Below are 15,175 nucleotides of genomic sequence, written 5' to 3'. Positions count from 1 at the left end.
ATTGAATCCTAAATTGACTGATTGTTCCGAAGGTTATAAGGAGGAATGTGTGCTCGCCGAATTTCCTTTTTTTAGGGGATTTTGTTTGAGTATCGCTTCAATTATCCTACAAAGTGGAAAAAAGTTTGTTCGGTAAAATACACTGAAATACCGACATCTATGAACATAGAACCCACGGTTACTTGATTGATTACGGTGTTGTTCACAGTCATGTTGAAATAACATTAGCATATGTTTTGTTGGAAAATAAAAAATAATACGGGTTCTACCTATTCAGATTATTCACATTTTGCTGCTGATGTATTTATTTTCGAAAGGTTGTGATTGGTTGAGCTGCGCGTTTTTTTTTGGTTTGTTTTTTGGTTTTTGGTTTTTGGTTTTTTTTGAGGGGGGGGGGGGGGGGGGGGGGGTCACGTCACAGTCTCAGAGCAATACCAATAACTGTGCAAAAAATTATCATTGGATTGTTAGGGAACTTGCAAATAAATAATTATATTATGTGACGATTGGAACAAGGTTCCCAGCCCAGAATGAAGAAAAGGAGACGATCCTTGCCCGTTCTTGAGAAATATTATTTGTCTGAAAGGCTCTATTCGTTGCAATACTGGGTTTTCAAACATGCTAATACCGGAAGTAAGTACATGAAATCATTTGGAAAACAATCAGACTATTCACTCCTAATTGGTCTCAAAAAAATGTTCAAGCCTTTCAAATAAAAATGATTGTAAAAAATGCTATTCTACATGCAGTAAATGTCTGGTTTTAAAATGTTGCGGATTAAACCAGAATTATTTTAAACTGGAGGATATTCTGCCCCTTGGTATCAACACTGCAGGACATCTCTCAAGATGACAAGCTGTCCTTTCACACTGGACATGCAGTCACAATACAATACAACAAAGGAACTGCAGTTCTTTCAAATAAGACAAGTCCTCAAAATGACACTCGAATAGGACACGTCCAATCTAATAAATATGATTGCTGCGTGCAAGCTAAAAAAAATACCATGAAACTGCATGGCGCAAATAAAAACGAAAATAATAAAAAAAAAAAAAAATAATAAAAAAAAAAAAAACGGACAGTATTAGCTTAACACTCAAGCCCTTTTTACATACAGTATAGTATCCCAAAAGTGTTTACAATAAAACGTAAAGACCGTAGAGACATCACAGAAATAAGAACGACCATAGAGACATCGCAGAAATAAGAACGACCGTAGAGACATCGCAGAAATAAGAAAGACCGTAGAGACATCGCAGAAATAAGAAAGACCATAGAGACATCGCAGAAATAAGAAAGACCATAGAGACATCGCAGAAATAAGAAAGACCAGTAGAGACATCATCAGAAATAAGAACGACCGTAGAGACATCGCAGAAATAAGAAAGACCATAGAGACATCGCAGAAATAAGAAAGACCGTAGAGACATCGCAGAAATAAGAAAGACCGTAGAGACATCGCAGAAATAAGAAAGACCGTAGAGACATCGCAGAAATAAGAAAGACCGTAGAGACATCGCAGAAATAAGAAAGACCATAGAGACATCGCAGAAATAAGAAAGACCGTAGAGACATCGCAGAAATAAGAAAGACCATAGAGACATCGCAGAAATAAGAAAGACCATAGAGACATCGCAGAAATAAGAAAGACCGTAGAGACATCGCAGAAATAAGAAAGACCGTAGAGACATCGCAGAAATAAGAAAGACCATAGAGACATCGTAGAAATAAGAAAGACCATAGAGACATCGTAGAAATAAGAAAGACCATAGAGACATCGCAGAAATAAGAAAGACCATAGAGACATCGCAGTAATAAGAAAGACCATAGAGACATCGCAGAAATAAGAAACAAGCAATAAAATGCATGCAATTAAAAATAAAGGAAAAATACATTAAAATCAGACAAAATAGCAGGTCACGAATAAAAAATTAACATGACAAAATGTATGCAATAAGAATTAAAGAACGGAAGGCTTATATTACAGCCTAGTAAAAAGCAGGTGTGCTGTGTATTTATAAACACTGATAGGATAGTAAACAACTTGCGCTTTGTATTATAAGCTTTCACAATCATTTCAGCAAATCGAGAGGGCTTGCTGGGAACGCATTAGGGAGGCAGTGCCTGTGGTTTTGGGAGAGTGTTCAGTTTGTCAGTTTTGGAAGGAAAAAACAGGGTCGTCTATTGTGCTTTATTTTAGAGATTTCATAACTGAATCAACACGTTATGTGATAAACATTCTTTCAAACAAATAAACGCAATCTCCATTTAAAAACCAGCTGCCACGTCAATTTCGGTAGTGTTTATCCAGAAAGCACAAGCAGACACAAGGAAAATGCGGCGGGAACATTAAACATGAAAAGCATTATTGAGCAATAAAACAGGCTACTATTGAAGATGAATAACAATGAAGACAGAGTGTGAACATGGCGTTTCACTCCGAGTCTAACACTGATTAGAATTATTTTTTTCTGGTATGCGGTGGCATTTTTTCAAACACCGGTACAAAACAAGTAGGCTATTTATCGATAAGCTGCAGCCATGCTGCTCCGACCCCAACCTTTTACTGAGATGAAGATCTTGTTTGCTACACGGCTTCTGGAAAATCGCTTGAGCGAAAACAGGGGTTCGGTCGGTCGGGTAACCAGAACCACACTTTTTTATTTTTTTACCTTATTATTTGTCACTCACCTGGCTGACGAATGATACAGCGCTTTCATTTCTTTCGTCGTGTTATTTGTGTTTTGAAACGTTTTGCACAGGGGCCCGGTAAATCATTTTTATTTTATTTTTTAAAATTTTTAACTCTTTCCTCAAAGACTCCGTACAATACTCGTCAAATTACGAGAATTGTGAATTCTATCACATATTTACTCTACAAATATATTTTATATTATATAAAAAAGTAAAACATGTGACAAGGTTTTGTGTCCTCTGATGTTATATATATATATACATATATATTATAGATTATCTATATATTATATATCATGATATATATATTATATAAATGTTAATTGTGTAGAAGAATGTTTTCCTAATTTTAAAATGAATGTGTATTAGGCTGCTGCTTATAATTTTTTACAAGGCTGGTTTAAAATGTTTCACAAAATAGTTACACAATTAAAAAATAAATAACCAAAGTGTCTCTAAACTTCTATAACAGTCGTGTATTCCTGTTTAAAACAACGTGATGTCCTGAACTCGAATGCGCGCAGAATCGAGTTGGTAATCTTGTGCCTCGGCTCAAACGAAGCTGAATTCCTCGAGCTGTCTACACGACCACTCCTCTTACTGAAGCGCACGGTCTCTGTCACTTCATATTCACGCTGCAGTCTGAAGCTGTACCCCGCTTTGCTTGGGACAGTTTCAGTTATAGCAACTGGAAGTATAACAAATGGGCTGCGTGTTTTTAATCCATCGTGCTTCCTTTCAATGTTAAATATGAACGTAAACGTTATTTGTTGCATATGCCTCTCGGGGGTAGTCCTTGCCTGTCTTTGGTGTCATTATTATGTGTTATTTACCTGATAATTGCAGTGAAAATTAACAGCGTCATTCCCAAAACGTTTTTGTTCAAGTGCAAAATTTGGAATAATAATAATAATAATAATAATAATAATAATAATAATAATAATAATAATAATAATAATAATAATACAATTACAAAGATATTGCCTTACTTAAGGTTAAGTTTATAAATGCTGAACGGAACTTTACTGAATGTTTAAATGTCTTCAGATTGTGAATTTAAATTTAGTTAAAACGTTAATGATAGACACACGCCAATTAATAAATTTATCTGGAGGTTTGTTTCGAAGCACGGACGCGCACTGCCTGTAAGTCCCTTTACTTCCAGCTTACTGTGGAGGAATCAAAACCGCCTTTCTCAAACTGGAAAACCATACAACCTGCTCTACAACGCGCAATCCGCAATGTTATCTCGTTACAAAACGTGTTGGTCAATCTCTGCTTATATTATTACTATTATTAGTATTATTATTAATAGTAGTATTAAGAACATAAGAACATAAGAACATAAGAAAGTTTACAAACGAGAGGAGGCCATTCGGCCCATCTTGCTCGTTTGGTTGTTAGTAGCTTATTGATCCCAAAATCTCATCAAGCAGCTTCTTGAAGGATCCCAGGGTGTCAGCTTCAACAACATTACTGGGGAGTTGATTCCAGACCCTCACAATTCTCTGTGTAAAAAAGTGTCTCCTATTTTCTGTTCTGAATGCCCCTTTTTCTAAACTCCATTTGTGACCCCTGGTCCTTGTTTCTTTTTTCAGGCTGAAAAAGTCCCTTGCTTCGACACTGTCAATACCTTTTAGTTGACTCGTTTCTGAATTCAGAACCGCGTCTGATCAAATGAAAAAAGCGGCGCTTTGTGTTTAAATTGCATTACCAATACAATAAATAAAATAATAAAGTCAGTAGGAATTTCGGAAGTGTTTTCCGTGTTGTTTACAAGAGCTGATTATGATTTCCCCAAGGAGTGGGTCGCTGTATAACGTCCCTAAAGCAAACACAGACGACGCAGCAGAGATGAGCCCCCGAGCTTGCCCGGGGAGCCGCGGTCCCGTCTGCCGACTCGTGTTGCAGGGAAGAGAGGCTTCATCTTTATTGAAGTCGTGCCTATCTGCCTGCAGAAATACACGCGAACCACCAACATGCTTCCCAATTCAACATAACCCTCTAATGCAACAGACTGGAATGACATTTCAGTATCTGTCTGTCTATTCACACTGCTCAGTTCAATCTGGTAACTTCTTCGTGCTCTTCGTGCATTCTCAAAGGGGTACAAGAAACACTAACAAGTATTTGCAGAAGATTGGTTTCATTTGTATTTATTTTCTTACAGAGTGCAACTGCTTATCACACACCGATAAACATCACAAACCTCACACAGACCTATTCCATTCTGTCTTTATTAATAATGGATTTCACGAGACTCTCTATGTGTGGTCTTCATGGCGGTGATTAACACGTCCAGATCACAATACCAATATAGCGGGACATATGAAACGAGAGTGAGATTTCTCGTGGAGTTCCACGCAATCCACGAGCCACTGCTTCGCAAATGGAATGTGGAAGAAAATGCGTGGCATGTTTTACACGAGACTTCTTCATTCAAGATGGGAGATTTGTCTGTTATAAATATTAAAAAGAAAAGAAATACATACATGCATTTATTTATTCCTATACGGGGAAAACACCTTGTGCTTAAATCGTCGATCTGACTGGATAAGAGAGATGTTTACTCACACAAAGACTCGTGCCTCTGCCGTGCTTTTTTTTTTTTTTTTTTTAACAGTTTCCCGAAGCAGCAGCGAAGAACGAACCTGCAGAACTCCAGGGTGGTAGCTGTCAGTGGAAGCATTGCTGGAAGTTGCGCTGTATGTAATATCTTGGTAATAGTCAATTTAAAACCAGTTCTTGGACTGATCACCACGTAATCCTGTAATAACCAACGATGTCACTGATGTCTAAACTAATTTAATTAACTCAATGTATGTTTATAATACACAACAGATATAGCCTAATGGACCAGCAGCATAGGACCTGCGGCAATTGAATACAGACCAACAATGCTTCCAATTAAATAACATGACGTTGTTAGGGCTGAAATATGTCTCCCGTCATAAAACATTACATCAGAGACTAGGGCAGGAGAAATGGAAATACTCCTGCAAAACACAAGAGCAGCCGCGCGATCTGTTACTATTACCTTTAAAATGTTTGGGTGCTGCAGTCGCTGCAGGAGTGTCATCTCCTTGACAATCTTGTACGACGCCAGTCTGTAGCAGTCTTCGGCCGAGGCGTATTTCTTGACACAGTTATCCATGTCGTGCCCACCGAAATCCACTGATTTTAAAGCCACGGAGAAGGTTTCGTTGATAGCCGCCTTGTACACCGCCTTGGTGTAGCCTGACCCGAGGTACTGCACGTTCGTTACGTTGTCTATATCGCTGCAGCCCATCAGCTGGGGGCTGTGCACATTTCTATTAAGGTTTATATCAAAGTCTAGCTTTGCTTCGGCGGGTAGGGGCGAGGAGGATCCGCGGTTAAAATCCACGGGTCTGTTGTTCATCTTCTCCGCTGCTTTGAGTTGCTCGGACGAGCTGCGCTGGGTAAGATCCATAAGCCTTCTTCTCTCCAGCGGGCGAAGCGGGTTCCCTGCCTCTGACCAGGGGGCTCGGTGCTGGCGGTATCGGACCACTTCATCGTACCTCTCGTAGATCTGCCGCGCCAGGTCTGGGTGGCTGCTGCTGTGCCGTGCGCTCACAGAGTCCCTGTGAACGCGCCTCTGTGCGGCGTGCAGCTGCAGATGGTCTGCCTGCTCTCCCTCCTGGTCGGAGCGATGCCCTCGGTTGCTCTGCTGGTGTTCGAACCCGGGGATGAACAGCAGATTCATCAAAGTGCCCAGAAAAAAGGAAAAGCAAAACCCAGCTGCTACAGCGATCTTTCTCCGCTTCATTCTCCTTTCTTTCTTTTCCCTCCGTCTGCTCCGTTTTTTTTAACAGCACCCTATGTGCTGAGTTGGGGAAACTGTTCTATAGCCTTGTTTTATTCTGTTGTACAGCAATATAATAACCGCAAGGGAGGCTGCTGATAAAGCAGAGTGCGCCCGGCTCAAGTCTTCACATTTATTTGTGGATGTCAGAGCCACGCAGCTTTAGGTCCACCCTATATAAGGCTGACCATCATGACACTTGCCCCCCGATCGCTGGCTGCACTGACTTCGCTACAGAGAAAGCACTTCAGCCAGAGCACAGCCTTCCACAAAAAAGCCCTCGAGCAACTAATCAGGGTGACGTCACCCGAGTCACAGCCTCAAGCCCCAGAGCCCCAGCTCCAGGTGGACATGGGCGATGTAGTTTTTATTACGTCTCCGCCTCACGAGTGAAGGGGAGAGGGGTTGGTTAAAGAAATACAAGTCCCGTGGTCCAAAGCGAAGTTCCAGCAGGGACAGGCACCCGGGCTCTCGCTAATCAGCACAGAGAGCGGGCGGAGTTTTGGCATTCCAGAGTTCTGTTACTTGAAGTGGATAAAACCGAGTTTCTCAATGCTTCCACATTGCTCAATGCGTGCGTTTTGTTTTTCAGTAGGTTGTATGCAATAAAATGTACGACTATCTCCGTGACATATCACGTGCGTTTTACCTTTATTTTAAAATAACAAACAAGTACAGTAGCTTGTTAGTTTATTATTGTTTCTATCTATTTATCTACCTATCTATCTATCTATCTATCTATCTATCTGTCTATCTATTTTTAGAATGCTTGTATTAACACGGGTTAGACTGGATTTGAATTTCTTTAAAGCAATGCATAATATAGCAGTGTTTGAGGAAGCCTGGTGTGTAGACAGTGTGTTGTTAAGGGTGGTGATCTGGAGGAGTATCTGTGATGTGAATTTTTATGTATCTATAATATTTTATGTATTGTTTTGTTCACCTTGGGTGGATCTGAATTAATTTTGTGACAATATGTGTTTTATGAATATGGTTTTTGTGTATTCTATTTAATTGTTAAATAAAGTTTTTTTCAAAAAGTAAAAAAAAGTATCAATCTAGCTATCTTTAATTTTTGGTGTATCGCACAACCTCTCTGCTCACATAGTAGGCCACCCCAGCACTGTCACTTCTGTATTAAATACAGAATCCATTTACAACACCATTCTTATATGACTCACACTGACGCATCGCACAAGAACAGCATCCACACTGTGCTCGAATACCTCATATTCAGTGATCGTATTCTCTGTCGTTTCGATGTTTTTATTAGCAGGCTCATTATTTGAATTAAATCAGTGCTCATAAATGTACATTGCTTTGTAAATACACTGCCCATAGATTACTAATACTAATTAGTTTAGTTCTTCTTTATTTGTATTAATAAATTATATTAAAAAAAAATCATCTAAACAAATATTCATCCTGTTAAAAATAATAATCTAGAGAAATTGTGTAGAACAATTTGATACATTTTTTGAATATGTGTTTGTGTTGCACAACATCATTTTTTGAATATGTGTTTGTGTTGCACAACATCATTTTTTGAATATGTGTTTGTGTTGCACAACATCATTTTTTGAATATGTGTTTGTGTTGCACAACATCATTTTGTTAATCGCTACAATGATTACCAGTGTATCGCCATCACTGCCTTTCCCGACTCGAAGACAAAAACACAAATTCACGAGCCAGATAATTATTCTCATAAATACAACTCGTTTTGTTTAAATAGCGATGTAACATGTAATGTGCCCACGTTTTTGGTCACTTTGGAAGCAAATAGCTATTGCCTAGTTAGAAATACAACTCGCAGTGTTAACTTAACTGACTCTGCGACATGTGCGACTGTGGTTATTTCTGGTTTTGTTCACAATAACAGACAAGCAAACAAAAAAGTGCAATCTTTCATCTGGAGCAAAAGCTATTGAGCGAGCTCCGGAACCATGCCCGCTTGTTTAATTACACGGCGTGTATCTTGGCGGTTCTCAGGGCTGAAGACCTATTTCCAGCCCTAGTTTTGCGGATCACGGCCCCTGCGTGGGGGAGCCCCATGCCTGTGAATGAATTGCAAGGCTGAGTGCCAATGACATGGTTATCCATCAAACCCAGATTACAGCGCCGTTAGCAACTAATTAACAAATACAATCAGCCTGAAAACTGTGCAAACAAAGCGGGGACAGCGGGGCAAAGCAATGAAAAGCGCTGCGGAGCGGGGGAGGCCGGGGTACAGCAGGGGAGTTCATAATGGCACACACAACACCAGCTAAGTAGGGATCATTAAAGCGCGGCGTAATTTAGCGTAATAAACATTACACTGTAGAAGTCAAAGCCAGGGGCTGTTTGGGGACCGTAATTAGAGGGGAGTCCGTGCGCACCCCCCCAACACGCATGCACACACACACGCACCCACACACACACACACGCATTAAAACACATCTGGTAGTATAGCAGTAGTAGTATTTTAGAGTATGTTCCATTTTTTTACATTTAAAAGGGAGTCTCAATGGTCCATATTAGAGTATGAACTCATATTAATGATGTCGTGGTCTCGCTTATGGACGTTATAAAGTGCATTTACAGTAATGTGCAGAAAGCCTAATGTGCAGAGTGCGGTATGAGTGCACGCAGCCTTCACAGTGGGAGGGAAAGTGGGAAAATATCCTGTTAATTTTACATGCAAAATTCCGAACTAAAGCAAGTAGTTAGCAGTCTGGAGTTTTCAGGATGCTATCAATAAATCATATATACAAGACGCAATGGCTTCTTTAACACTTAATATAGACCTAACTGGTCACTAAACACCGGCTGCAGGACAGGCCGCGCGGATCCAGCACATTGCTTTCATACTTGGCAGAGCGCGGTCACTTTGCGGGATAGTTTATTGCCACTGAAAAGCTCCAGTCAGCATGAATTGTGAGTACGTGCAGTGAGGCTTCTAAATGCACATCTGCGAGACAAGACACAAGCGCCACCTTCTGGGCAGCAGCGCATCGGCATTATGATTCGCAGCAGTCCTGCAGGCTCGTGTGAGGCCAGTTTTACAAACCAATCCCATTTACAAACGTACTATTCCCAGTAATCGGTAGAGTTAATATCCATAGGGAGCATATCGGTTTATTGGGTTTGTATAACGCTAATGAGTTATCATTGCACTGCAGACCACCAAGCGTACGATACCATTATGCCGGGTCGTCATCACGGGCCTGTGTGATGCAAAGAGACTATTTTCCATCACAGCGCGTGCATCAGATAATGAGCGCATGACGGGGCATCGTTTGTATGCATATTGTAATGATGACTGTGACAGATAGAGTCGCTTTGTGTACTGGGTGGATTGTAGCTTCAAATAAGCTTGCTTATTGTTAAACCCGAATACGACTGAAGACTCAGTTGTGTCTCATGCCGCAAGCACAGACTGTGCGTCCCAGGATTTTCATTGATTCTAATAACTACAGCCCCGAGTTAGCGTCTCCTGTCTCCAGCTTCTTTTTAATGTTTTTTTTTTTTTTCAAAAGAAGAGCAAAAGCACACAAATACAAAAAAACATGTAAAGCGAAAAGCGAAATTAAATGAAAGAAAATCGAAAGATCAGCGACTTCCTGTTCAGACGAATATATGCATTAAATGTGCGTGGGAAGCTTTGCGCTCTTTACACTGAACTGAAACGAGCAACACGAGACACGGTTACGGGCCAACGTACCTTTGGATTCGTATCCATTTAATCGATACGCTAATGTTTATGTTCTTATATCTAGGGGGTAACTATTTTACTCAATTCAATTTAATTTTCTTCATTATTATAATACATCCTAAGCAGCATATAAAAAACCCATAAAAAAAAAAATATAATTAAAAAATAACTGAATAAATAAATAAATGATTTCCTGTTAGTTATTGATTCATATGTGTATCATACTAACATGTGTCTCTCTCTCTCTCTCTCTCTCTCTCTCTCTCTCTCTCTCTCTATATATATATATTATATATATATATATATATATATAATCTATAATAAGTGTGTGTGTGTGTGTGTGTGTGTGTGTGTGTGTGTGTGTGTGTGTGTGTGAAATGTGTATAGGGATAGAAATGTGATGCAGCTCCAGGATCCTAGTGGTACTGCAGTGGTCGAATAACCATCCGTCAGTGTTAATCGAGCTCCCGGAGCTAACACGTCTTTAGTTGTTGCTATAGACTTGAATTACGATCATCGCACACTTTCACAGCAAAGTGGAAATGACAGCAGTGTCACAAACACAGTCCTAAAATAACACCAATACACATAGAACATAATAATATAATAATATTAATATTATAATACTATATAATAATTAATATAATGTGTAGGATCCTACTGGTGTACATTTCACATGAAATATATGATAACTCCTAAATTATATTATTATTATTATTATTATTATTATTATTATTATTATTATTATTATTATTATTATTATTATTATTTTATTTTTTTTTACAGGGAGTCATCATCATTGTAAATTCATACACAATTATACCTTTTATATACATTTAAATACACTTATATAATTCGCAGAGGTCCGTTTATATATTATATAGATAGGTCTATTCTGCTACAAGATATAGGCCTAAAGGAAATACACACTCTGTCTGTCTGTCTGTCTGTCTGTGTGTGTGTGTGTGTGTGTGTGTGTGTGTGTGTGTGTGTGTGTGTGTGTGTGTGTGTGTGTGTGTGTGTGTGTTTAAGTTATACACTACTTTTGAGCGACAACTGCAGGACAATGTTAATTATAGGGGCTAATGATTAACAATAATTATGGTATTGCATGGGGAAAATAGATCATAACTTCAGCTATGTTAATGATTGTTTTGTGTGGGTGCTTTTTTTTAAAAAAACACTAGCTATTAAGTTTGCACGGACGGTATCGCCAGTGTGCTCGCAGTGTTGTAAAGATTGCAAACCTATTGCCTCCTAAAAATTCCATTACATTCCACTGCGAGCTGAGCGCGTCCTGTCAGTCAATCCATGTCCGAATCTAATACCATCTCCTCTAATTACATTGTTAACAGCCAAGTGTATTTGACTAACACCACTCTATAGCCTAAACATTAGTGCTACTGGTTACACGTTACAGGCGCTCCAATTCCTGTATTACACGCTAAAAAAAATCCCAAAATAAACAAACTGTATTGGAATGGGTTTAGCCGGTCCTCGCCTTGACCAAACAAGCAGCTGACTCTGGTAAATCATTGCACGCAAACTCCAGTTACTGCTGTATTTAAAAAACAAATAAACTCAAACTCATAAATACATTTCACCCTTTATAATAATAATAATAATAATAATAATAATAATAATAATAATAATAATAATAATAATAATCTGCCGATTTAATAGAAGGGGTAAAAAACAATTGTGGACAAAAACGAAAATAAAATATATGAATAACTGTAAATAAAAACATACATGTCTATAAATTAAAAGATACATAGTTTAATGAACACATTTTTAATTGTATTTCAAATGTTGGTGAATATAAGACGCATCATAATAATAATAATAATAATAATAATAATAATAATAATAATAATAATAATAATAATAATAATAACAACTAACAGTACAGTGTAAACTATACAAAAATATATTAAACCATGCTTCAAATACGTTGCATAAGATCTGTGTTTAATTGTGAAACATTTGATTTATGGTGTGGGGTACACAGCTTGAACCGGGGTGTAACCCTATACCCATAGACCCTGCATGCGGGCAACGACAATGGGGCTCATGTGGTGCCCGTCTGTTTAAGCTAAAAGACAATTTGCATTGGAATCATATTGGCCTGGAGAGCATCGCTGGCGGAATCACCAGACTTTACAAAAGCAAATAGGCATTAAGCCCCGTCAATGAGCCTCGTTTTCTGGGAGATTTTATCTGACAATGGAGCAAACACTGCCCTTTGGGAGAGGCTAATGGAAGCCGCTGGTTTATTTAGACTACAGTTTTACACCACAATCCTTACCTGCGGGAGCTTTTACTGCTAACCGGGCCGCGGGGATGGTCAGGCTGTTCTTACCGAGGGATTACCAGGGTGTATACGCGTTTACCACCCCGGCTGTGAAAAGCAAAACCCACATTTGTCAGGCAAATTCATGGTATTTACTGTGACGGATTAAAGTCAGTTACGGTTTAACGACATTGTTTAAATTGAAACGTTTCCTGACTGCAAAGGTCCATTGCCTTTTAATTATCTACTTCTTAAGAAGCTGTTTATAAAATCGCCCTTACGAAGAGTTTCGCTGCCGCATTTTGATAGAGAAAGTGTTTCAGTGTAGGCTAGCTATCCATTGCAGCATAGTGTAAAGCTGTCAGAACCCCCTTCGCAGTTTAGCAGCAGCAGCAGCCTATAGAAATACATTAGTGAGACTTCACTGAGTATTTCCTTTAGGATGATCAGAAGATTTCCAGACTTCAGGACAGGGACTCTTACATTAGTGAGGGAACCTATTTCAATACGATTGGCTATTGCTTACGTAATTAATGTAAGGACGTTCCATACTGTGAAAGAGTGCTGTTTGGAATATGTGGTCACCCTACCTCGACGAAACAATGTATACCAGAGCGCAATGTGGAGATATACATTGTACAGCCTGTACTTATTTATGTTGCGTTGTTTTTGCCAAAACAGATATTTATGTATTGCAATATATCACAACAAACGAACACTTTAAAATCAGAATTAAGCATTTGGGAAGACGGTTGAGCTCGAATCTGTTCTGGCCAGGTTTGAAAACAGACGATTGCAATGTGATCACAATACTGAGGCACCCATGTACACAGAATTGCTTTCGGCTTTGTTTTTCTATGCATCCTCTGTTTGGGGCTGTGTTTCAAGATAATGCTAGTCGTTGGCTCTGGGAACTTATCGGTACCAAACATTAACATTGGTAGAAGAGATATTGGGGCGGGTTGGGGCGCTGTCTGTGTCTGCAGCACTGATAAGCTGATTGGAGTCAGGGTCTTAATACTGTATTTGTGTTTATTGAAAAAAAAAATCACTTTTAGCTGCACTGGACCATATTCACAAAAGCTTTGGTTTATGAGTTATTATTATTATTATTATTATTATTATTATTATTATTATTATTATTATTATTATTATTATTATTATTATTATTATTATTTAAGAATAGTTTGCTATTCATAAAACTTTCCATGGCTGTGCTTCTTCTGTTCTGTTTTACAAGCAGAGCAAATGCTGGCACTAGTAAAAAGCAGAAGCCCTCACCCAACTGACATGGGCATACCCTTGTGCAAGTTTTCAAATTCTATCTGTGGAATGGTCACAGTGAAGGTCAGTTTGAATTCAGCAGGCAATGCTCATTTTAACAGCGGATCCAATATTAAACATCAAGGATGACTTGTTAATGAAGATGAATATCAGCACAGTCCCTCTCCCCTTTTCCAGCTGGCATGCCTTTGAAAAGGAGCAGGATTCCCTTTCATCCTCGGTGCAGACAGCCCAGCCCCTGTGGCACTCAGACAGCTTCCAGATCAAACCAGGGAAACGAAAGCCATGCTGGCGAGAAGAACACCATTGAGAAAGTGTCCGTGGTTTCACTGCTCCTGCAGGAACCCCTGTATAGCTATAGGAACTCAAAGCTTTTCCTTGAAGGGTGAGATTAACAAAGAAAGGTAGATCTGTGAATGACACGCAAGCACAGCTCCCAATGAAGGTTGCACAGACACAAGGACACTGAACAGACACAGTAACCTCCTAGGTTTAGTCGCATTATTTTAACTTAATTACAAAAATATCTGATTCCCTTGAAAATATGAATGAACCTGTCTGTTCTAACAACTTCCTAGTGACCAGTCCAGAGATGGCATGAGAAGGATGTGCTACCAGCACTGCACACATCTGCAGACCATTCAATGATCCCTAAATGACAAGTGGAGCTTGTTCTTCTACTTGCTGTGCTGCTGTTTTTGGAGAATGATGGCATCCTATTGCATTCTGCTTGTGAAACACAAAGTACTGGAACAAGAAAACCCCAAATTTATTTTTTTATTTATTGCATTTATGTTGCACTTTTTATACAAAAGTATCGCAAAGCACTGTACAGTACACAGCAGAAAAAAAGAACCAACCACAATACATTTGTATAGCATGTCACACATACAACTGCCACAGTCAGACCATTTAAACAATAGATTTAAATAACAGTATACATATAGTAATTCAAAAGCAGCAATTTGAAAGTTACATTAAAACCAACTAAGAAAAGCAGAGCATTCCATAATTTAGGAGCTCTACAAGAAAAAGCCCTCCCATGACCCCAAACCCCCCCTCCACACACACACACACACCCCCCCCCACCCCCCCCCCACACACACACACACACCCGCCACCACCCCCCCCCCCCCCACACACACACACACATCATGTTGTGATTCCCTGTGATGTAAAAGAATGTTTAAAAAAACAAACCACCTAGCTGCTCTGGGATCCAGAAAGTATCAGAGGACTGGAACTAAACCCAGACCAGTCCGCAAAGGAGCGCTGTTATTCTTGGGTGTGGCTTTTAGATTAAATAAGCAGATCCTAGATTATCAAGCCCCTCCCAGCTAGAAGACAGCCCTGTTTCCTGTGTTATTTCATTTAGATACTTCTGATG

At 39.3% G+C, this 15,175-nt stretch overlaps 1 protein-coding gene across 2 annotated transcripts in view; it reads right to left on the bottom strand.

The window, feature by feature from the left end:
- pkdcca (protein kinase domain containing, cytoplasmic a) overlaps nt 1-6,798 on the bottom strand; it is a 37,322-nt gene extending 30,524 nt beyond the window's left edge. The window contains exon 1 of one of the 2 annotated variants that reach the window (XM_041251441.1): nt 5,732-6,798. In XM_041251441.1, coding sequence (XP_041107375.1) covers nt 5,732-6,481 — 750 coding nt within the window. In that variant the 5' untranslated portion in view covers nt 6,482-6,798. The remainder of the gene's footprint in view (nt 1-5,731) is intronic. The other variant, XM_041251442.1, reaches the window with a different exon arrangement.
- Between the last annotated feature and the right edge of the window lie 8,377 nt (nt 6,799-15,175).

This window comes from Polyodon spathula, chromosome 5 (genome assembly GCF_017654505.1).
Source record: "Polyodon spathula isolate WHYD16114869_AA chromosome 5, ASM1765450v1, whole genome shotgun sequence".
In the NCBI taxonomy this organism is placed as follows: domain Eukaryota; kingdom Metazoa; phylum Chordata; class Actinopteri; order Acipenseriformes; family Polyodontidae; genus Polyodon; species Polyodon spathula.
The sequence above is the reverse complement of the archived record's forward strand: the minus strand, read 5'-3'. Positions and strand labels throughout refer to the sequence as shown.